Source organism: Macaca nemestrina, chromosome 6, assembly GCF_043159975.1.
Source record: "Macaca nemestrina isolate mMacNem1 chromosome 6, mMacNem.hap1, whole genome shotgun sequence".
In the NCBI taxonomy this organism is placed as follows: domain Eukaryota; kingdom Metazoa; phylum Chordata; class Mammalia; order Primates; family Cercopithecidae; genus Macaca; species Macaca nemestrina.
Window position 1 is genome coordinate 72789345 of NC_092130.1, and position 22734 is coordinate 72812078.

The 22734-nt window shown below is 41.1% G+C and overlaps 1 protein-coding gene and 1 long non-coding RNA gene across 3 annotated transcripts in view; both read left to right on the forward strand.

Annotated features, from left to right (window-relative positions):
* Nucleotides 1-13301: 13301 nt before the first annotated feature.
* Nucleotides 13302-22734, forward strand: part of LOC105471088 (ephrin A5) — a 296118-nt gene continuing 286685 nt past the window's right edge. Inside the window, exon 1 of one of the 2 annotated variants that reach the window (XM_011723456.3) lies at nucleotides 13302-15160. In XM_011723456.3, coding sequence (XP_011721758.1) covers nucleotides 15036-15160 — 125 coding nt within the window. In that variant the 5' untranslated portion in view covers nucleotides 13302-15035. The remainder of the gene's footprint in view (nucleotides 15161-22734) is intronic. The other variant, XM_011723453.3, reaches the window with a different exon arrangement.
* LOC139363807 (uncharacterized) overlaps nucleotides 16034-22734 on the forward strand; it is a 38800-nt gene continuing 32099 nt past the window's right edge. Inside the window, exon 1 of the long non-coding RNA XR_011624811.1 lies at nucleotides 16034-21112. This is a non-coding gene — a long non-coding RNA (uncharacterized lncRNA). The remainder of the gene's footprint in view (nucleotides 21113-22734) is intronic.

Here is a 22734-nt window from a genome sequence, read left to right on the forward strand (position 1 = left end):
TTACAGTGCAAAGTGGAAACAATAAGTGATTAAATAGTTTCACAAAGATATTAGTAGTAGAATCATGAAGTTACTATTATTACATTCCTCTTCTCAACCTCTTCTAATCACTAAAAAATGTCCTAATTAGATTGAGGTTACGAAGTAGGATGCTAAATTAGGGTAAGTCTCTTCTTTACCTATTCTGTAAGGTAGCCTGCCTGTTGAAAGTCAGAAAATAATGCATTCCTGTGCATATGTAATTGTACAGATAATTGCCTCTATCATTTAAAAATATCATTTGCCAAAATGGTGTGTATGATTAATTATGTACATTTATCATTGAGTAGACTCAGGTACATTATAAAATCCTCTCCCTATGCTCATGCATCTTTCCTCCCTTCTTGATTTTTTCAATGTAAGTCATTTAGTAATTCACAATTTCTTTTTATTATTTCTTAAGCCATAATTCACCTGCATAGGAACCAGTTGCTAAGTTCCCTTGTGGCTGCAGATAAGTTGCTCTTTTTGCTTAGGACATCAAGGGACAAGGATGATGTTTAAAATCTTCCCTCTTGATGTATGGATGCTCCTAAAGCTAAAATCCTGGGAAGAGGTCCATTTACTGATATTCAGGTATCTCCAGTGCCATTTCTTCAGCTCCAAACTGTACATTTTTGGGCTTCAAAGTCAAGGGGTACCAGGCTGGGAGCGGTGGCTCACACCTGTAATCCCAGAACTTTGGCAGGCCAAGACAGGCGCATCACCTGAGGTCAGGAGTTTGAGATCAGCCTAGCTAACAGGGTGAAACCCCATCTCTACCAAAAATACAAAAATTAGCCGGGTGTGGTGGCAGGTGCCTGTAATCCCAGCTACTAGGGAGGCTGAGGCAGGATACTTGCTTGAACCTGGGAGGCAGAGGTTGCAGTGAGCCAGGATCACGCCACTGCACTCCAGCCTGGGCGACTGAGCAAGATTCTGTCTCAAAACAAAAAACAAAACAAAACAAAGTCCAATGGTACCAAGGAAAGAAAAGAATTAATGAATTAAAAGTATATAGTGATCTTGAAATCCTGACATGTAGAACTTACCTATAATTGATGTAATTAACAGTAGTAAAACTATTAGAGAACAGCCTAAATCTTTAACATAAGGCCTCCTGATAGGCTCTGTGGTTCTGCCTTGCCCTGGAATCTCAGAAGAGCATTTGGAATGATCCTACTAGACTTAAGTCTGATCCTCAGCTCTGAACTCTTCACTCTTTCCCCTCATTCGGGACTTTATTTTTTTGAGACAGAGTTTCACTCTTGTTGCCCAGGCTGGAGTGCAATGGCATAATCTCAGCTCACTGCAACCTCCACTTCCCAGGTTCAAGCAATTCTCCTGCCTCAGCCTCCCAAGTAGCTAGGATTATAGGCACGCACCACCATGCCCAGCTAATTTTTTGTATTTTTAGTAGAGACGGGGTTTCACCACGTTGGCCAGGCTGGTTTCGAACCGAAAGGCTTATGATGCCTAAAAGATCTGGCCCCTGCTCCCCCTAAGATATTATCCTCTGCTTGTTCCTTCACTGGCTCTTCCCAGCCACTGTGGCCTCTTGCTGTTCCCCAAATACTCTGTGTACTCCTTCCTTTCAGAGCCCCTGTGCTTGCAGTTCCCTTTGCCTGGACCAGCTGTCTCTTTTATTAGAGTGGCTGCTCCTTTACCCCTCTGAGGTGTTTATTCAAATGTCATTTTCTCACTAGAGCTTTCCCTGTCTTCTTGCTCTAAGATTGCAAACCTCTCCTCCATCAGAAACTGCCTATTCCCTTTCCCTGCATGATCATTTCCTTTGTATCACTCTTTAATGCATCATGTATTTTACTGATTAATCTGGCTTATTAATTTCTCCGTCTACTAGAAAGTAAGCTCCATGGGGCAGAGATTTTAATCTGGTTCACTGATGAATTCCTAGCTCCTGGAACAGTGCCTGGCATATAGTAGGTGCCCAATAAGTGTTTTTTTATTGCATGAATGATGACGTCTTCTATTTTTATTTGTCAACTCTGGCAACCCTACTCTCCAGCATAGTAAAATTGCTCAAACCTATATCCACGTAACTCAAATTCCCAAAAGAGGGCAGGCCCTTACTATCCCAGCTCCATTTACAAATCTCAACAAGTACCCTGAGATGCCTAATTTAGTAGCATACTCTCCCCTGTAGTGGTGATAGGGCTGTGGTGGTGTTGCAGGGTGCTAGGTCATGGCAATGGATAGCTTCACTAGGATCGGAAAGATGGGAGAAAAAGTTCTCCAACTGAAGGATGTTAAGCAGGCAGGCAGCGTTAGTTCACAATAGGATCCAACAGTTTTATAATAAATTGCTTTATTAATTGTCTCTGCTACCTGTTAGACTGTAACATAAGCTCCGTGAAGTTAGGGAACAGCTTGGTATTGCTTGCCATTATATCCTAAAAGCATGGTATACATTAGAATATACTTGTTCTCAATAAATTTATTAATGAATAAATGATTTTATATATTTATGAATGAATACATGAACGAATGAATAAATGAGTGAACAGCAAACTACAATGAAGGCAAATTATTAACAGGTTCTTTGGTGGCATCAGTATAAGGGAGATGTTATGTGACAGAAATGTTTAATGGTATTATGTTGAGAAAGCTAGGTGGAGCTGTCTATAATTTGGATTTACCTGTCAACCTGCCCAAGCAACACTTTCCTCCAGTACTCAGTAATGAAAACTGTGAATTTGCCTCAGGCAATTTTGTTTTCTTCACTCCATTTCTGACTGGCTCCCTTTGAGGTTATCACGTTCCTTTTTAGAAATGGAAAGACCTTCAGTTAGATCCGGATCTAGGTTGCAAGTATTTCTTTAAGGTGGGTTTTGTCTCTCTGCTGGGGTCTATTGTGTGGAGCTTCTCTGCTTAAACCTTCCAAGGGAAATCCTTTTCCAAATATTTGAGAGTCACTTGACTGTCCCTCCCTCTTATCTCCACTGCCTTTTGTATAACCCTGAGATCTGGTTCCTAATAGCAACCACAGGAGAACACACAGTGTAAGGTACTAACACACTCATTCATTTATTCATTCATTCAATGTATATTTATAGAGTGCCTACTACATGCTGTGCACAATGTTAAGCTTTGGAGAGATAATGGAAAGCAATCGAACTAGAAGAGGAAACAGATGAAATAGCCAAGCAAGTATGGAATTTCAATCAGGGCACAGGTGGTATAAAGAAAATGACCTCAGTGCCATGTGGTTATTTAGAAGAGAGTCTTGGTCTATTCTCTGGGGTCAGAAGAGATTTGACTGAGGAAGTGACATCTGAGCTGAGGTTTGAAGGATGAATACAAGTTAACCAGGTAGGACCCTAAATATTTTGGACAGAGGCGACAGCATAAGCAGAGACCTGGAGACAAGGAGATGCATGGCTTCTTTGAAGACTTGACAGAAGGCAAGAGTGGCTGCAGTTATTGATGTGGCAACAATTTTATGAAAAGAGATGACAGGAAGCCAGAGATCAGCTTGGCCAGGGCTTGTTATCCATGTTAAGGGTTTTATCTTTATTTTGAAAGATATGAAAAGGCATTTAAATGGTGAAGGATGACATCAGGATTTCTCTTTGGAATAGATCAATCTGATTGTAGAGTGGGATAGACATTGGACAGATGTAAGATTACATGGCTGAGACCAGTTAGGAGGCAACTTGATATAGAAATGACAATTTGAAAAACAAATTTTTACATTCCTTGACAGAATACTGAGTCCTCTGCTTTATCAGACCTGTCAGCTAGAAGTTCTCATTTGGGAACCGGTGGGGGATTTTATTCTGATCTTGGCATGCTGGAGAGCAGGAGTGCCCAGAGCAGTAGCTCTGTCTGTTGAAAGAATAGATGCATTTTTTTGGACTTGCTGTCTTTGAGGTATTGGAGTACAGTTATGTTGAAAAGTCAACCAGAAGCCTGGGGAGGTGGTTCTGATAGTGGCAGACAATAAGTCCTAGAGCTGAAGTTGGGAGACAGCCATAAAGAAACTATAATTGGAGCTGTAACTGTGGTTGGAATTGTTAAAGAAGATCATGTTGGTAAAGAAGGAGTCTAAAGAAAAACACCTATATTTAAGGAATGGGTACTATGTATTTATTCATTTCACAAATAATCATTAAGTTGTTTACTATGTGCCTGGACCTGGACTGTGAGTGACAGATGAAGTGGTGGAAAAAAACAGTTGGAGATTAAAAAAAAAAAAAAAAAAAAAAGACAACCAACTCTGCAAGTGCGAAGTAACAAACTCCAAAGGAGAAGAAGGAAGGATAGCCAATGGTTCAGTTGCTGCCAAGGAAGAAAATGCAGTGAAAGATGGAATGATGACTTTGAGTTTGTGGATTAGACTCCACCCTGGATGGCACTCACTAGAAATTTGGATGAGTAAACTTGGGCTAGTAAACAGACCTGCATATAAGGGACACTGACAAAACCTTCCTCTCATTTTAGAACTTTACAGGAAGATGAGATTTGACATATAATATTTCCCTTTATAATCTCACTTCCTTGAAATACATCTATTCCATCTACAGAAAGACAGCTGTACTTTCCTGGGCCTGCCATGGCTGTCAGCCAAGAGCAGAGATGTTGTAATTTGAAGTTGACATCAAGATGACCCTTACAGGGTCACTATAGTTTCTGTCTTGTGGCAGATCCTCCTGCTGAAATATGAAGGTGCCATGATGTTAAATCAATAGTAGTGAGTGATGCAGAGATTTGAGTTGAAGCTAAACATAGCTTCCTTTGATTTTACCATTTCATTTTTCTTGCTGGACACCACTTTAGAAGAAGAATCACCTCTGGATAAATCATCTGCTCAGGTTTGCTCTTCTAACCAAATGACATTATCCAAGAAGATAAGAAAAGCCTGAATGTTAATTGTATTCATTCAGGGTTCCATATTAGGCTTGTGTTGAAGACAGCCTCCCTGTGAAATTTATAATGTAGCAGAAACAAACATTTTTGTTAGACTTATTTGGAAAGTTGTGATTACCAATTACAAATTTAACACAAAGTAATTCAGTAATGAAAAGGTTGTGAAAGAATAACATTTGAGCTAAATAATATTCAATTTTTTATTTCCAGTAATGTAAGAAGAAGACATATCTGTTATTTGTTGCTGTATAACAAGCCACCTCAAAATGTGGGGACTTACAAGAACCACTGGCAGTTTAGTCTGGGCTTTGGTGCACAGTTCTTCTAGTCTCAACTGGGCTTCTTCATGCATCTATAGGCATCTGCAGACAGCTGCCAGACATCTAGGTAGCCCTGTTTCTGGGGATTGGATTGGACACTAGGAGTGACTGGGTTACATACCTCTCATTAACCAGAATGCTAGCTTAGGCTTGTCTGCATGGCAACTGGACAGCATTCTTACAGGAATGCTTGAAGACTGCATGAGGCATGGCTCAAAATTGGTACAGCACTGCTTTTGCCACATTCTGTTAGCCAAAGCAAGTCACAACATCAGTTCAGGTGTAAAGGGTAAAAAACAAAACAAAACTCTATCTATTGATGGGGAGGGAGACTAATTGCAAAATTACACTGTAAGGAGGTGATTTGGGCCATTTTGCTATCTACCACAGATGATGCATCATTTTTATACCATTTGATTTACATATAGGTGGATAAAATGTACAATATTTGAACACTACCTTTGGAAGGGAAACATTTTTATTCTTTTCCTTGATGGCAGTTTCAAACTAGGACCTTCCTTAAAGCAACCAGTGAGGATGGAATTGTGTTAATGGAATCATTTTCTACTTCATTTTTGCTTCTGTAACTGTAAGGAAAATCCTCATGTTTTCAGTGGCTGTTACTCTAGGTCTGTGTGACATAAACAATCATAGACAAAGCAGAACTTCTTAATGGCAAGAAACACTATCTAGCTGCTGGCCTGGTAATCTTGTATAAAAATTTCAGAATTGCCATTGGGAAAAGAACATTTACTTGACAAATGATGCTATTTCCATTTTTGTCTGCCCAATTTTAAACTCTCTCTTATTAAAATGGCAAATTCTGTCCCCAGAATATATTGAACAAGTGAAATGTGTAACTGGAAGGTACACACTTCACCACTTCACTTTGTAACATATAGACATGGATGCAAGGACATTTCATGGAAAGGGAGTTTTAAATTATTTTGCATGCATATAGAGAAAATAAAACTTTTTGATGTCTTGGCTCAAACTGAATGGGATCTCAATAGCCCATGTAGTACTTTAAGATGATTTATTATTATGCTAATATTGTAATGTAATATTTATTAAGCATTGGAAGTGTGCAGAATACTAGATAGTCCACATAAAAGATCCTGATGGATTTCAAGGAAAAGGGCTAAAAATGCACTCTCCTAATCCACAGGAAAAGAGGGTAATTCAGAATCTAGCTGAACCAATAAATCCTATTTAATTTAGCATACATCACATGCCAAAAAAAGAGAGACTAATGGAAATGGAGAGTGATAATCTCTGATTAGAAGGTAGTCATCTTAAGAGCACACGTTCCTCCCCATACTTCAGTTTAGAAAGAGTCAATTCAGTAAAATATTTCTCATTAAAAAAAAGTTTTGGCCAATAATTCTCGGCGTCATTACCTGACGTTCTAAGATCATAAGTTAAAATGGTTTCTATGGAGACCAGCTTTAAAACTATTATCCCAAACTACAAGATGAAATGCTTTTAAAAAAATTATACTTTAAACTGTAACTTAACAGCATCACAATAAAATTTACAATGTTGGCATAAGGCATTTAGAAGTCTCAGACTAGAGTTATAAATCTGCAGTAGGAGAACAATTTTTCCCAGACTCGAAAAATACTGACACCAAAATCCCTCTAAAGAAGTCTTTTATCTAAAAAAAATACACATAATATGAGGAAAGAATATCTTAGTCTGCCATAATTCTACACTTTACTTTGCTTAGCCAGTTTAGATCTGGAGGGGAAAAAAAGTAAAGCCAAAGCTAAAACAGGGGCTTAGAAACAGCATTTCCTGTTTTATATAATCATGGTTACTAAGGGTCATATCCTCTATTCATCTTTAAGTAGAATTCTCACAGAAGTTGATGAAAATAATTTGGTGAAAATTGATTGAAAAATAAGTTATTTCTCTTTCTCTCTGTCTATATGCTCATTACAGATGTTCTGTGTATATGTGTGTGTGTGTGTGTGTGTGTGTGTATCAACAAAATTTTTAAAAAATATATCAGCTTTTTGGAAGGCTCTATGCAAGTAAAAGAATACAAAAATGCATACTTATATGCTTTTCTTCAACCTGTTAGGAGAAACATATCCTAATTATTAGTTTGAATGCAGAAAAAAGTACAAATTAAGTTTGTTTCTGAAAATTCTATTTGTATTCCTTTTTTAAAAACAAGTTTGCTGTAGATATCTAAGATTACCTTTGTAGTAAAACATAAATACAAACTTTTATTTTCTTTGATAATATACATTCATGGTAATACGTATTCTTTTAAGCAAGGAATGTAGTAAAATATATTCATTGCAAATAGAAATATTTGCAAAGAACAATTCAGGAGAGTATATATATATTTTTTAAAAATTTTTTCTTTTTTAGAGACAGGGCCTTGCTCTGTCATCCAGGCTGGAGAGTGGTGTAATCATAACTCACTGTAGCCTTGAACGTCTGGGCTCAAGAGATCCTCCCGCCTCCGCTGAGTAGCTGGGACTACAAGTATGTGCTACTGCACCTGGCTAATTTTAATAGTATTTTCTGAGACAGGGTCTTGCTACGTTGCCCCAGCTGGTCTTACACTTCTGACTTCAAGTGATCCTCCTGCCTCGGCTTCCCAAATTTCCTGGGATTACAGGCTTGAGCCACCACACCAGCCAGAACAATATACTTTATGCTGATTGATCTATTAGCTTTATAAAATACAGATAAACTTTATTTGTTAATTTTAATTTAAAACTCTGAAGAGGGAAATACAGAGGAGTAGAATGTATATGCACATCTTTGTTAGTAAAAGACAACAAAAAATTGGCTTATGGGAATAAAAGTACTTACTAATGTAAGCTTTATGGTTGAAAACTGGTCACATAAATGTATGTATGGTATATGTCCTGAAATCTAGATAATGAAAAGTGATGTGGAAATTGGTTACATCAACCAGTCCTTGCTTGCTTTTTAAAAAAATTTCATATGAGCACATACACATTTGTAATACATAGAAACATAACACGTATTTACAAATGTGCCTAATTATATGGTTTATGTTGTTTACCAAAATGACTGGTGAAAGTTCTGTGTGTTTAAGAAGTTTACTATGTTGGTTTTATTTAAAATATGCTTTGAAATGAGCAAAACAACAAATAGACTAAGTTCATAAATAAAACCATTTTTAAATGCCTCTTTCAGAATATTGCAGCCCAACCTGCAGGACTGCTTCTGTTTCTCTGTAGATTTAAGGAAATAAACTCTAGCAAACCCCAGAAAATGAAGGGGAGAATGAGGAAAAGGGAGAAAATTCATGATGGAATTGAATGGTCACAGGAATGAAAGAAGAGATGTAATACTCTATAGATTTTTTTTTTTTGATTGTACACAGAAGAGATAACTAGATCAGGAATAGAAAAGGAGCTTTTCTTAAAGCCTCTGAGGAGAGAAAAGTCAGCAAAGAGTTATTTCTGAAGATTCTTAGGAACTTGTTATAAAAAAAGGTGGGGAGGGGAGAGTGCTTTATGGGTAACTTCAAACAGTCTGTGGGCAGGACAGCTGAGTCACAGTTTGGAGATAGGATCTGAGCTTCTTGGAGCTTCAGAATTTATTCTAAATGTTCTAGGAAAATAGCAGGGTTAGCTTAAATACCATTATGTTAGTCATCTGTTAGTTTTGTGTTTAATTATTATTGAATTTTTGCTCTAGAGTTTATTTTCTTTATTATTTCTTCTGGATACTAGTTCTAATTTAATTGCTATATTGAAAGTTGCTTAGGACTGAGGAATTTGATTTGCCAGCTTATTTCATTTATTTGTCTAGGTACCCTGAGCCCATAGAACTCTACTTCTATCTGGTGGCAGCTAATTCAAATTAAAAACTAATCTAAAAAAGAAGATTAATCATATTTAAGCTTTGCCCTGCAACCACATCTTGGAGATGGCACTCACAGATAATTTGGTGTCATGTAAAAATTATTTAAAAGTATCAGTATCACTTCACATTAATAGAAATCATGAAATTCTCTAAGGTATCAATATTCTGGTCTTAATGGTGAGTTGGGCTACTTCTCCAGATAAGTAACTGCAGAACTTACTTTTGCCTGAAATATTAGTTAAGGAAAAAATAAATTACCAGTGCTTATTTATTGAGATCAGTGGTTCTCAGTCCTCTATGCTCATTAGTATTTCCTCGAGAGCTTTTAAGAATTGTAGATCCCAAGTCCCCCTCCTAACCAGCTAAAACAGGAAGTGGAACCCTGGTATTGTTTTTCGTTGTTGTTGTTGTTTGTATGTTTGTTTTTAATGCTCCCTAGGTGATTCTAATTTGTAGCCAAGGTTAGAACACCAATCAAGGTAGTTCAAGGCCAAAAAATTAAATAAACGCATAAATTCCTATTTGTGCTTTAATTTGAGGCATATAAATTATTGCTTCAATGGCACTTGCTTTAAAACCACCAGTGCACCCAGTAGCCTATAGCTTTAAATGGAAACAGAATTGCAGGTAAGCCCTTTTATAGTCCATTACCAACCTAGTTTTTCAGGTCTCAGCTCCCTACAACACTGTCTTGTCAAACTCGAAGCATTCAAACATTCTTTGCATTTTTTTTGTCTCCACGTTTTTAGGTTCTTACGTTCACCTCCTTCTATACCTGGCAAAATACTTACATTCCAAAGGCCATTTAAAGTCATTTAAAAGTCATTGCCTCTGTGACACTGGGCGAATTATAGTAAAATTATTTTATATAATGCTGATTTGTATAAATGTAAATCACATGAATGTTTTCCTGAAGAGACAAAGTCACACTATCTAACGGTAAGTGTACAGTTAATAATATAGCTCTTCAAACTCTATTCAAGTACAGCAGGTCCTCAACGCTGTTTGGTTCAACGTCACTTCGTCATAATGGGTGATGAGGAAAAAAAAAATCGATTCCGGGCTATGGTCACTGTCTGTGTGGAGTCTGCACATTCTCCTCATGTCTGCGTGGGTTTTCTCCGGGTACTCTGGTTTCCTCCTACATCCCACAGCTGTGCTCGCTAGGTTGTCTCTAAGCTGTGCACATATCTAAATATTCTCAGTCTGAGTGAGTGTGGGTGTGAGTGTGAGTGTGAGTGCACCCCAGGATAGAAGGGTGTCCTGTCCCGGGTTACTTTCCTCCTTGAGCCCTGAACTTCAACCACTTGCAATCCTGAATTGGAAAAATTGGTTAAATGATCTTGTTTTTATTAATCTTTCTCAAATGTATGTCTAGCTCACATTTATTTCAGTGTTTAACATTAGAAGTGTTTTGGTCTTTATTTGGAAGTTTGGTGACATTTTTGTGACCTGAGATATGCACAGGAATTTAACTCGTGTTTATATCAAGTAGCCTACGGTGAAATTGTTTTTCTTATATATGCCACTTCGCTTAAAGTCACAATTTCCAAGAACCTATCCCTGACATTAAGGACTTACTGTATCTATCATCCCACTGCCTAGTAACTTCCATACCAATAATTACTTAGGCACATAATCCCGGAGTCATTAGATTTAGGTTTATGAATTGTTTCACGTAGACATTTGAGTTATGTTACGAACAGCTGCAAATTTCAACATCTTATTCCAATCTTATGAATCACTTTAAGGAAGAGGACAATGTATACATTTTTTTCTGTTTAACATGGGGCTATTCAAACTTTGAATAATAGAGATATTTAAATATGATGACATCCATATTTTTCTGATGTATTGAATTTTACCATTTGGCTATCGTATGTATTTCAAATGGGAAATGAGTGGATACCATTTCTTTTTCTTCACCTTTTTTTGGCTTTGATCCCACAGGAAGCCAGCTTGCTAGCTCCCTGTTACCTGATAGTTCCCTGAATAAAGACTCTTCAGTGAGGATCAGCATTTTACCCCAGACAGGAGTCGTGAATTTTCTTCCTAAAGATACACATATCTCTTAAAAGAGTCCAGAATATTTCCTGCAAAACTGTCTCTGTCATATGAGCACCTATTAGAGCCACTATCAGAAAAGCCAAGGAAAGAAATCCATCTTTCCTGCAACAGCAAAAACAAATACACCCTAAAATGGGCCAAGAACATGAAAATCAGCAAGATTAGAGACCAGGGAAAAAAGCGAATAACCCTTTAACTGAAAATTTGATTTGAAAAATAAGAGCTTATCCATTGGTTCTCTCACTTCTTTCCCCACTTCTTTCTCACTGCTGGAACTTTGTGAAACATACAGATGATGGAGGAGTATTTATGTTGACATTCTGAATTTCAGTTTTTAATAATTAGGCAGATGGTTGGTTTGTGGTAAAGTCCATTATTGTGCAGATTGCAATTTGTATCTAGTCACAAAACATAAGTCACTTTCCTAGGACGATCTCAGGATCTTTTCAGATAGGAAATATTACTGTAATTGAAAACCGACTTAACGTTTAACCAAGAGCCCATAACATCCAGGTACCTCCATGCCCCTATGAACCGTTTCTTTTCCTCTCAGTCTTTATTGGTCATAGCCCTAGACTTTCCACCAAATTGAATCCGGCCTGAGCTGCAGGCAATGCCCCTGCTGGGTGCGGACTGCAGGCCCACCACTGGAGGGCGTCTGGACGCTTCCAAACAGCTCTGAAGCGCCTAGAAATCCCGTCTGAGGACTGGAAAGCGCAGGAGGGAGAACGTGAGATTTGATTTTATTGGACTAATAAGTAAAAAGGAGAGCAGGCAGGTGTGGGAGCAAAACTAAACTGCCTTTTTTCTCTTGGGGATCTGCCCTTCCCACTAAGGCAGCAAACTCCCCAGAGACCATGAGAAAAATACCGCTGCTCCCGAGCCCGCGGACCCCTCAAGGGCGGGTCGCGGGGACCTGTGGCCCCGCAGAGCAGGCGTCAGGCTCGCTTCCCGGGCTCTGGACCACAGTGGGGACGCGTCCCGAGGCACTGGGACAGTCTCGCTGCCAGGAGATCGCGCTCCGGTGGCGGCTGAAGACCCAGGCTTGCAACCTGCCCTTGAAGTCCAGGACCGAGGGGCCTTTTCCAACAATAAAGGAACTGCTTTCCTTCCCACACCCCCACCCCCGGCCCCCATTTCTTTCCGCACCGGGTTCGTTAAAGGCGTTTATTCTTTGGGGAGTGGGCAGCAAATTACCCTCAAGGTTGAAATGGAAGAGGTGTGAGGTTATTTCTGAAGGGCTCGTCTGCCGCATTCATTTCCTCTCTGTGGAAGGTTCGCGCTGAATTGTAATCACTTTAAACTGTGATTTGCCTGATTTTTAAAAACGTGTTTTCAGAGCATCACTTTAAAGAAAACTCGCTTCCTGCCCAAGAATCTTTAAATCCCAAGTGGGAAGAGGAGGGTTGAAAGGCACAGGAGGGGTGCTCAGATTTCCAGATAACCCAGCGCCAGGCACGGTGCGGCGTGGAGAGCGGATGGAAAGGACAGGAACGCGCACTCCCAGAGGCTCCGTCCCAGCCCATCCGTCACCTGAGGGGTACCAGAGACAGATGCCGGCTCTCCAGTCAAAGGGTGGGCACCGGTTCCTTTAAAATCGAAAGACCCTACTCCCAGGTAGAAAGATGTCAAATCATTCCTTAGCCTAGACGGAATTCAGCACCCAAAGGGTTACACGTGGCTGCCGGGCTCGGGCGCAGGAGAGGGCGCCTAGGCACTCCCAGTAATTCAATTAGTCAGGTTTCTGGAAGGTGGGGCGGGGGGAGGGGGTAGGAGGCGTGGGGAAGGGAGGAGATTAGGGAAACGCCTCTTTCTCGTGGAGCAAACCAATCCAGTTGGAGTAAAGAGAGAGGAAAAACCCCCAATCTGTAAGCAAACAGCAGGCCGTTCCCTGACTGGCTGCTCCAGCTATTCGCCCCCCACCCGCCCGCACCCTTCCCAAGTAAACGGCGTGGAAGGAGAAAAAGAAAAAAAAAAAAAAAAAAAGCAGTCCACATGACCCGGGCCGCCGCGGCAGCAGCGCTGGCTGGGCGCGGGCTGGCGGCACCTCCCCCTGCTCTGTCCGGAGCTCACACCCGCGCTCGCGCCGCCCGCCCGCCTGCCAGCCCCGCGCCCCGCGTCCCGCGCAACACGCCCGGGCGGAGCCCCATCCCCCCGCCCACGTCCACGTTCACGCGCGCGGCCTCGCGCTCTGCTGAGGCTGCTGCCGCTGGGTCGCCGCCGCTGTCGGCTTTACACGCAAGTCATTAACGAGGGGGCGTGCCCGAGGAGATTTTTTCCCATAAAGCATTTTTTTCTCTCTCTTTTTTCCCCCTCTTTTGCAAAACTGACTTTTGCAAAACCCTTTCCACTTCTTGCCAGTCGTTTCAATTCCTCCTGGGCTGCTCGTGCTGCTGCTGCTGCTGCGCTCAAGTTTATTTATTTTCCCGCCTGGGTAGGGGTTTTAGGATTCGGTTTGTGGTTTTCACCTCTGTTGCTGCTGCTGTGCCTAAGGAGGGAAAGAGGAGCAGCTGCGGGAAGGTTTTCTGATGTAGTCATCGGGGAGGTGCCACTCGCTCGTGCGATCCCTTTTTTTTTTTTTTTCTCTTTTCCCATTTCAAACTGATTGATGCATCTCTACAAGTTGCTAGGCTTGGACCCGCCGGAGTCGCAGGGACACTTCTGAGAGCTCACCCCCGGGCTCTTGGCACCGCGTGTGGGGGCTCAGTCTCCCTCTCGGAAGGCGATCGGAGACTGACATCAGCCCATCCAGGAGTTGGAGGGATCCATTTGAAAGTGATTGTTTCCCCTCCCGCTCTCCAGCCGAACACTTGGGTTGGCGTCGTCTTGCAGGTTTAGGCATCCCAGCTCCGCCAGGCCGGCTGGCCTTAACCTCTGCTCTTCATTTACTGTGGTGCACCCACACCCAGCCAAGGAAAGCACGCGCAAGAAATCCCCGAGGCTCGGCCAGCACCCGGGGTGCCCTCTTCCGCTACCGCCGCGGTCCGACTGTGCTGGGGGACCTGCCGGAAGACGCGAAGAGCCAAACTTTTCTTTGAGGTTTTCGAGGCAAGACCGCTTCTCGCCGGCGCAGCTGCCGCTTAACCAGTTCCAGGACACCAACAGGGCTGGGTTGCGGCTCCGGATCCCCACCCTTCTCCGCGCACCGCCCGGTACCGCAGCACCTACGACTCCTCTGAGATTTCTGGGGGTCGCCCGGCTAAGGCACAGAGGAGGCTGAGGAAAGGGGTTCTCAGACTCCCGGGACCACAAGCGCGCAGCCCCCTATCTGCACGTCGCCTTCCTCCTGCAGTTTCCCACCGGCCGCCAAAGTAACTTGGAGGGAAGCGAGGCGCAGTGCGAGGGCCCCGGGCGGCGGCGGAGCCGTGCGTAGTCCGCTGCGCCGACGCTGAGCCGGGCCCGGAGGGCCGGTGTATGTCTCCCCGCGGCTGCGGCGCGAAACTCCCGGTGACTGTGCAGCGCGCGCCGCCGCCTGCCCCGACCCGCGCTGCAGCCGCCCGGCCCGGCGCGCACCTCCCTCTCCCGGGGTGACCGGCCTGCCGCCGCCGCCCGAGACACAGCTTGGCACCTCTTCCCCCGCCCTCGCCGCCGCCACCACACACACGCACGCTTCTCTCCATCTTGTGATTCCTTTTTCTTCCTGAACCCTCCAGTGGGGGTGCGAGTTTGTCTTTATCCCCCCCACCACACCGCCTTCTTTTCTTCTCGCTCTCCTACCCCTCCCCAGCTTGGTGGGCACCTCTTTCCTTTCTTGCCCCCCTTCATTTTTATTTATTCATATTTATTTGGCGCCCGCTCTCTCTCTGTCCCTTTGCCTCCCTCCCTCCGGATCCCTGCTTTCTCCCCGGAGTGGCGCGTCGGGGGCTCCGCCGCTGGCCAGGCGTGATGTTGCACGTGGAGATGTTGACGCTGGTGTTTCTGGTGCTCTGGATGTGTGTGTTCAGCCAGGATCCGGGCTCCAAGACCGTCGCCGACCGCTACGCTGTCTACTGGAACAGCAGCAACCCCAGGTAAGCCGGTAAGGGGCGGAGAGCCGGGGCTACCCGGGCCTCGGGGCCCTGCGGAAGGAGCGGCGGCGGGGATCCGCGCGCACCAGCCGCTGGCGGCGCGCACCCTAGGAGCCTGCGTCGCCCGGGCACTGATGGCTTTAGGCGTCGGCGGGAAGCGCTCGCGTCGCGCCCCTCTTTGTTAAGCCGCCGCGGAAAGGCCAGGTGCCCCTGGGAGTCCCCGGGGCTGCCCAGACCAACTGTTTCTGCGGGGCGCGGGGAGACTCGGAAAAGGGCGGGAGCCGGGGAGTCGGCACTTCTCCGCTTCCCAGCCCCGGCAGGCTGGCTGGCATCCGGATCCCGGCGCGGGGAGCCCCCAGTGTACGCCGCCGGGAGCTCCTGCCTGGACCGTGGGTCCGCAGGGACTGCAGAAAGAACCCACCGAACATCCCCCAAAGTTTTTTTTTTTTTTTAATTTTTTTTTTTTTAAATTTTTCCTTTTCTTTTCCCGGTGCGCGCAGAGAGAGCGCACGGGCTAGGGGAAGTGAGGGGGGCTGGGAAGCGGAAGCTTTAGGTTTTTATTTTCCTCTTTAACTGCGAGGAAATCATTCGGCCCCTGAGTCAGTCTGGGCCCGGCGCGCTTTGCAGTGGAGAGGATTCTCCCATCTTCTCCATCCCTCCACCCACCCTAGTGGGTTCAAGATGCCAGAAAGTTTGATCTAATACCGGGTTACGTCATGTGTGCGGAACAAGCTGCCAGAGTTGGCCCAGCCAGGAGGTGGGAGCCCTTCGCCCGCGGCCTGGCGATGTGCTGCCGGAGGAACGCGCGCGGTTACCTGGAACCGATTTGTAGGCGTCCCCGAAGCCCACTGGGTACGCGGGAGACTAGAGGTGGGCGCCTGGGGCCGTCCTAGCGCGCGTGCTGGACACCGGCCAGTCGCAGACGTCCCGTGTTTTCGGACCCTGGGAGTGGAGTGGGGAGGTTATCCAGAGTGTCCGGCGGGGTCCTCCGGGTTTGGAGCAGTTCGGGAACCTTTACTGCTTCCCGGTCTGTGCACAGAAGTCGGCCCCGCTGGGCCCATACCGCACTGCTTTCTCTGGGACAGAGGCTAGCTTCCAGCTGTGTCCCGGTCTCAGTGCCCTCCTGGGTACTATTTATTAAGAGTACCGATTGCATCTAAAATCACAGGTTTTTTCACTGGGCTGGAGTGGAAGTTGGGAAGAGAGAGGCGGGAGGCCCAGGGGTTAGCCTAGAATTGGTGCGCGTCCCGGGCTCCAGGAGAGAGGGTATCGGTGGGCGTCTCCAATTTTTTCTTCAGGAGAGAGGGTATCGGTGGGCGCCTCCAATTTTTTCTCCAGGAGAGAGGGCATCGGTGGGCGCCTCCAATTTTTTTCTGTGTCCGGCGGGCCCTCTCCGCCTGCCTCCAGCCTCCCCTCGGCATGCAGGCAAGAGTGGGATTCCCCGCTTGAGTAATGTCAGCGCAGTTGAAGATGGGAAGATTTTCCCCACAAGCAGTCCGCCGGTTACAGAACCGAGAGGGAGTTCCCCTTATCCCGCTAGTCCAGGATAGTCTTACTCAGGTAACTGCCCAAGTCCTAAATGAACCGCCGAACAGGAGTGGAGATAGTCCTAAAAGTTTGGTTCAAAAAACAAGTCTCCTGGAGGTGGATGGTGGAATGGGAAGCGATTTCTTCTTTGACATGCCACTTACCACTATTAGGAAAAGAGAAAAGCCATCCTGCCACAGGAGATGCCTTTTATTAAAGCTGACAAGACAAATAGAGCAAGCTTTCCAGTTGTGATGGTGTTAAAAGCAAGTCTCATTATGTTAGTTTTTTCCCCCCGTTTGTGCTTTATTAGGCAGCATATACGAAGCAGAAATGTGTATCTCTGAACTTTAGCACCTTATTAAATAAAGCAACACTGAAATAGTTTCGTTGAATTTGGGCTATCTTGCTCTTGGTTGTCTTTTCTTTCCCATTCCAAACTCCACAATGTGATCTTTTTCTCATGGCATTCATTTATTTGGATACTTGGGTGTTCCAGTCTTCCTGGCTTAAAACGGAAAGAACCAGCAGCACCCCTACTCTAACCCCCCTTCTTAACCTGTCAAGCTAGACTGAGTTAGTTTGAGGACATTTTATCTTAGGTTATCTCTGTTTTATGCTTTTGATACTGTTGTTTGGTTTGAGATTAGCACATTGATTTTTGTCACAGGTCATGTTTTTTAATAGATCTGCCCTGCCTGCAGAAAACTCTTCTGCTCAGGATGCCACGGAGGCTTTGAACCTGCCCAGACAAAGTTGATCTGCAGAATTTTAAAATACCAAGAGTATTTCTAAATCGGTATTCTGATTTCAGGTTTGTGGAAATACCTTTCTATTTGATCATTATCAGTTTGATAATGGCCAAAAGAAAGAATGATGTACTCCTCTTAACCCCAAGAGATACAGCCCTAACACTTACTATTCTTAGGAATTTATGGACACATTTATCTTGGTATGTTATCACAGTTAAAAACTTACTTTAAAAACAATATTTTAAAAGTAGGCAGTTTTATCTCTGAAGTGTTGAATAAGATGTTGCTTTTTTGATGCATTAAGAAAAGTCAACTTGGATATAATTTTAAAGAGGCCACATGCCGAATAAGTATTTTAAAAATAAAAACTAACAGTTTTTCACAAACCATAGTAAGAAAATATTTCAGAAAATTTCCACGGGTTTAGTAAATTTTATAAATTCAGTGTTGTGCAATTCCTCTTCATATATGTTATTTTGTAAAGTAAGCTAGCCATGCTTTGTGTCTTTATATAGAACCTATCTGTTAAGATTTTGCTAAACTAGAAAGACTTCAATCTTTTGAAAAAAGAATAGAGGACTTTAATTGCAACTTAAATAAATTTTTTTATTTTTCCCTCAGACTATAACTTCAGTGGGCACATTAAACTAATGATAATGTATACTGTGTCTAAATGAAGTAAATCTACTTTAGCTTATACTAACAGATTCAATTTGAAATTATGTTTAGGTAAAATCAGAATTAAATGTATCTTGATCACAGGGATTAAGTACAGTATCTTACTGTGTAACTTGAGTTATGTGTAACTTGTGTATCTGATAGGAGTTTATCTTCTACATGGAGTTTCATTACTGCATCTCCATTGATAAATGAGCATCTATAGATGTAGTTTCATGGGAAAAATATTAAACTTATTTGTTGTCAGAATAGTTTTACTGTTAGAATCTATGTACCCAGGTATTCACTTCTGAGAAGTGGATACTGAGTTTTCAAATGCTGATAACTTTTTAGTTGGTAGTATTTATTGGATAGGGGACCAAACTGATTTTATGTGTTGAATTCGCACAAATTTGTGAAATAGCAACTGAGAACTATCAGTTTGAATAGAAATATATGATAACATTTGCCTAAATGCATCTTCTATATTTCCAAAATTTGAAAACTTGTATAAGTTTTACCTGAAAGTGTAAATAATCAAATGATCCTTTTAATGTTATGCTGAATTCTAAACTGGAATGTCACTACGTAACTTTGAGTAATGAAAATCCACATCAAGAAGAATATAACTATTTGTCCTTAATTTCTTTAAGAATGTAAAAAGATTTTAAGTAATGTTAAAAAGACTTCCAGTAATAAAACTTTATTTACAGTCCTCTTTAGTAGCTGTGCTTATAAAGAGAGTCATAATACTAAGAACATGCCTATTCATCTGAAGTATGCCATAAACAGTTTTTGGTGCTTCTAATAAGAATATACTTTTAAACATCGAGTGCATATTGAAAGTTCTTCTTGGATTATTTTGACTATTTGCCGAAATGACATTAGGGTAATTAAACATATCTCCTACTGGTTGGCATTATTGATGCAATAATCAAATAATACAGCAGCAAATATGACCAACACTCTTTTAGGAATACCAGTCCTCCTCAACCGGTGTTTTGCTTCCGTTAAGGTTTGAGTATCATCAATTTAAAAGGTTATATTCTTAAGAGGAAAATATATCTGTAATTCATCAAGGATTTACTAAACTTTAACCTAATCATGTTTTCTTTGGACTTTCTCAATTCTTGTAGGGACTTGTAAATTAAACATTTCATATTAGAGTAGCAGGTAATTGACACCTTTTAGTTTTGTTAACATATGATCTTGGAGTTGTGAAAGTAATGTGAATTCTAGGTCAACACTCCCAAATCCTCTGGCAGTACAGGTCAAATGTATGTGGCTAAGAAGAGAGAAGTAGTGACATTTTTTTTTCCCTAATCATATTCCCTTGAGTATTTTTCTTCTTTCAAAATTTACTTGCTCCATTTAAAAAAATCTGAGCCATCATCATTTTGATATATATATATATATATATACCAGTATACCGGCACTGTGACCTTTTCACTGACAAATAAATGAAATCAGCATGCTTTAAATCTAAGAATTTGTTGTGAGTAAAGATTGAATATTATCTTGGTTTTGAATGAGTTTTGTCACGAAACTTAGAAAGGATTGTCCTTATTCTTGAAATTTTAAATATTTAATGTAATATTTTGTATGTTAGAAACATAAATGTTCTTCAAGTAAAATGCATTAACTTTAAGCCTCAATGTAACGTATCACTTTATTAGATGTATTGGTAGTAATTTTATTATTCTGAAATTTATATCAGAATTTATGCAAGTACCAGGATAAAAATAAGGCAGTATGACTGAGATTTATAACCCATGTTTTTATGCTTATATGTTTGTAAGAGACCTGAATTGACTCCCCCCCGCCTTTTTTTAATCTAGAAATTTGTAAAAGAGAAGTATGCTTCTTGTTTTTTGGCCAGTTTTCCGTAGAATTTTGAAAAGTAGAGTTAGCTACTGAGATATGTTCTACCTATTTTATTCATTATTTTATATGTTCACAATAAACTATCAGAAATACTCAACTGTCTGATTTTTAGATGACAGGAACATTAGAGCTATTTGAGGCAGATTTGACTCTATAGTCTAATTTGGCATTTTCAGGGTAAGACCAAGATCAGTAAACTACTTGTGATTAAAAGTATCAGAGTCTTCAGTAGTTTATTACTGTCTGTTAGGTAATTAGTGGTGGTGATAACTAAACCATCACCTCACTGAACTAATATCTTGTTGTCATATGTGTTGTGGCTAACAATCAATAGCTTCAGAAGCTTCCACCTTTGAAGGCTGAGGATCAGGTTTGGAGGGAACACTTAGTTACTTGGGTGCAAATTAACCTTGTGAATTTCTTGCCATTTAATCTTGCAGAATGCCTTCTGAACAGGCATTGCATTGCGTTCTGTCCACTGGCCTGGTTTCCTGTTGGATGAGGACAGATAAAGATGAGTGCCTCCTTTTCTCCCCTGTTGCTATGAACCAAGCAAGCTACCAGCTTCATGCTGGGCCAAGAAAATGAATGAATACAATTAGTCCTTCAGGAGTTCTGGCCTTTGCTAGCTTGGGATAAGTATATGCCAGAAAATTTACCTTTGAGAGAGAGAAAGCATTAAAATAAAAATGAACAAAATATGAGAATATGTTAAGAATAGAATTTTACATGTTGGGTAGCATTTGGTCTAGTGCTTATTGATTTGTTTTTTCAATATAAATCAATTTGAAATTTTTTATAAGATACCACTCAACCCTCCTCATTTTTGTGTATGTGTTGAATAACTTCTATAGTAATAAGGACTTAAAAAGCTGTGATACTTTGTTTGAAATAATGAACGACTCTATGTTGAAGATTCTGTATTATCAATTTTCTTTTCAGAAGCAGTATACAAACTGTTAAAATAGCATTCCTGATTAGAATATCCATGTTGCAAAGGAAGCCTCAATTTCCCTAAGCACAGTGAGGAAGGTCCTTGCCTCTTACCCAGGACAACTCAGTCAGATCAGCCTTCTGAACTGAGGAAAAAAATTGCCCTTTGATCATTTGTGACGGATAACACCTTCATTTTCAGGTATAAAAACCTCAAAGAGGAGTATAAGAAATGAGGTATTAATATTCACTTTTAATAATTTGTCTTGTGTTGGTGGTCTTAGCCAAACATCAATAAATTACTGTCTCTTTTAAGGGGCTGATTTATATTATCAAATTTATATTTTAGTCTGCTTTTCAACCTATGTCCTGAGCTGTTTTGTAGAAAAGTTTCTTGTGATTAATGTGAACTTCCAGTGCTTCTGAATAGGATATTACTCACTACTAGGAGATCTATTTCCTCTTAAATTTGTCTGCATTTATGTTTTCAAAATTTAGTCAGTCATAAAGGAGCACAATGACACAGGACCACTTAGCTTAAAATTAAAAATTAATCAAGTTTTTTTCTGACTACAACTATTTTGCATGATTTTGAGTAAAATCATTCCTAATATCTTCATATTCTTGATAGTTCTTTTTGTACTCTCTAAAGGATTTATTGTAAACTGAAATCTGTATGCTATTTTCTAATTGGAAAATTTGAGTGGATGCAAATTCTTGTTTTTGAGGCTTCTGAATATAATTTTCAAACAGTAAACCATATAGTTCAATGAAAACATTATTTTAAAATATTGAAAACTCTTATTTAAGCTAACTAGTTGCTGAGAGACAGTAGTGTACCACAGTGATGGTTAGCTCAGCTTTCATTCAGGTAGAATTCTATCATTTTCAATAAGGAAAAATAAACCTTTGTCATCTTTAGAAACATCCTTCATACAATTGACAGTTGACAGGTTGAAGAAAATGTTACTGTCAGGTCTTATTTTCCACTCAAGTGAGGAATAAAAATAGGTTTGAATGATTTTTAAAAATCTTATTTTAAAATTATTTCAAGATGGATAAAATGCTCTTAATTTTTATATGCATATCGGAATTGATCTTCCAGTTGCTTTAGGGAGGGTCAGCAAAGTATAGCTCAAGGAAAGATCGTCTAACAGTAAAGTTCCTATGATTTTTACTTTTAAAAAGTCAAGTACAGTTGATTTGATTGTAATAGGATATGACTGCCTGTTTTATGATTGGATTCTTAGGAGATATAAGATATAAATATTCTTTCTATTATTGCTTATCAAGTGACCTGATTTTCATGACTGATGATCATGATTCTGGTATGAACTAAAAGTAGAAGTTTGGGCATATGCTCTGGACAGTCATATATATTAGCAAATATGTATATGCCTTGGACAATCATGTTACTAGTACACATCGATTAGACCTGTTTTAAAAATCACTTTGCTATTAATGATTAAAAATAACTGCACAGTATAATATGTGGATTACCATGTGGAAGTACATGAATACCTACTTAGAGATTAGAAAAAATATGATTAAGTCTTATTTCCTGATTTAGAAAAGCTAGTTTTTTGGCTTTCAGTTAAATCAGCGTGGTTTTTTTTTTTTCCCCCTAGAAGCAGCCATCTTGTTTTAAGACCGATTTTATTTCTTTCGTGAAATTGGTCCAGAAATGAATATGGACGATAGAAAAGGACTAAACCACTTTATGATCATTTTGGCAGGGCTCTCTACATTTAAAGTTCTATCTTATTTGCGAACTCACTAAAATGCTATCTTATATTTAGTTGACAGAAAAGAATGTTTTAACTT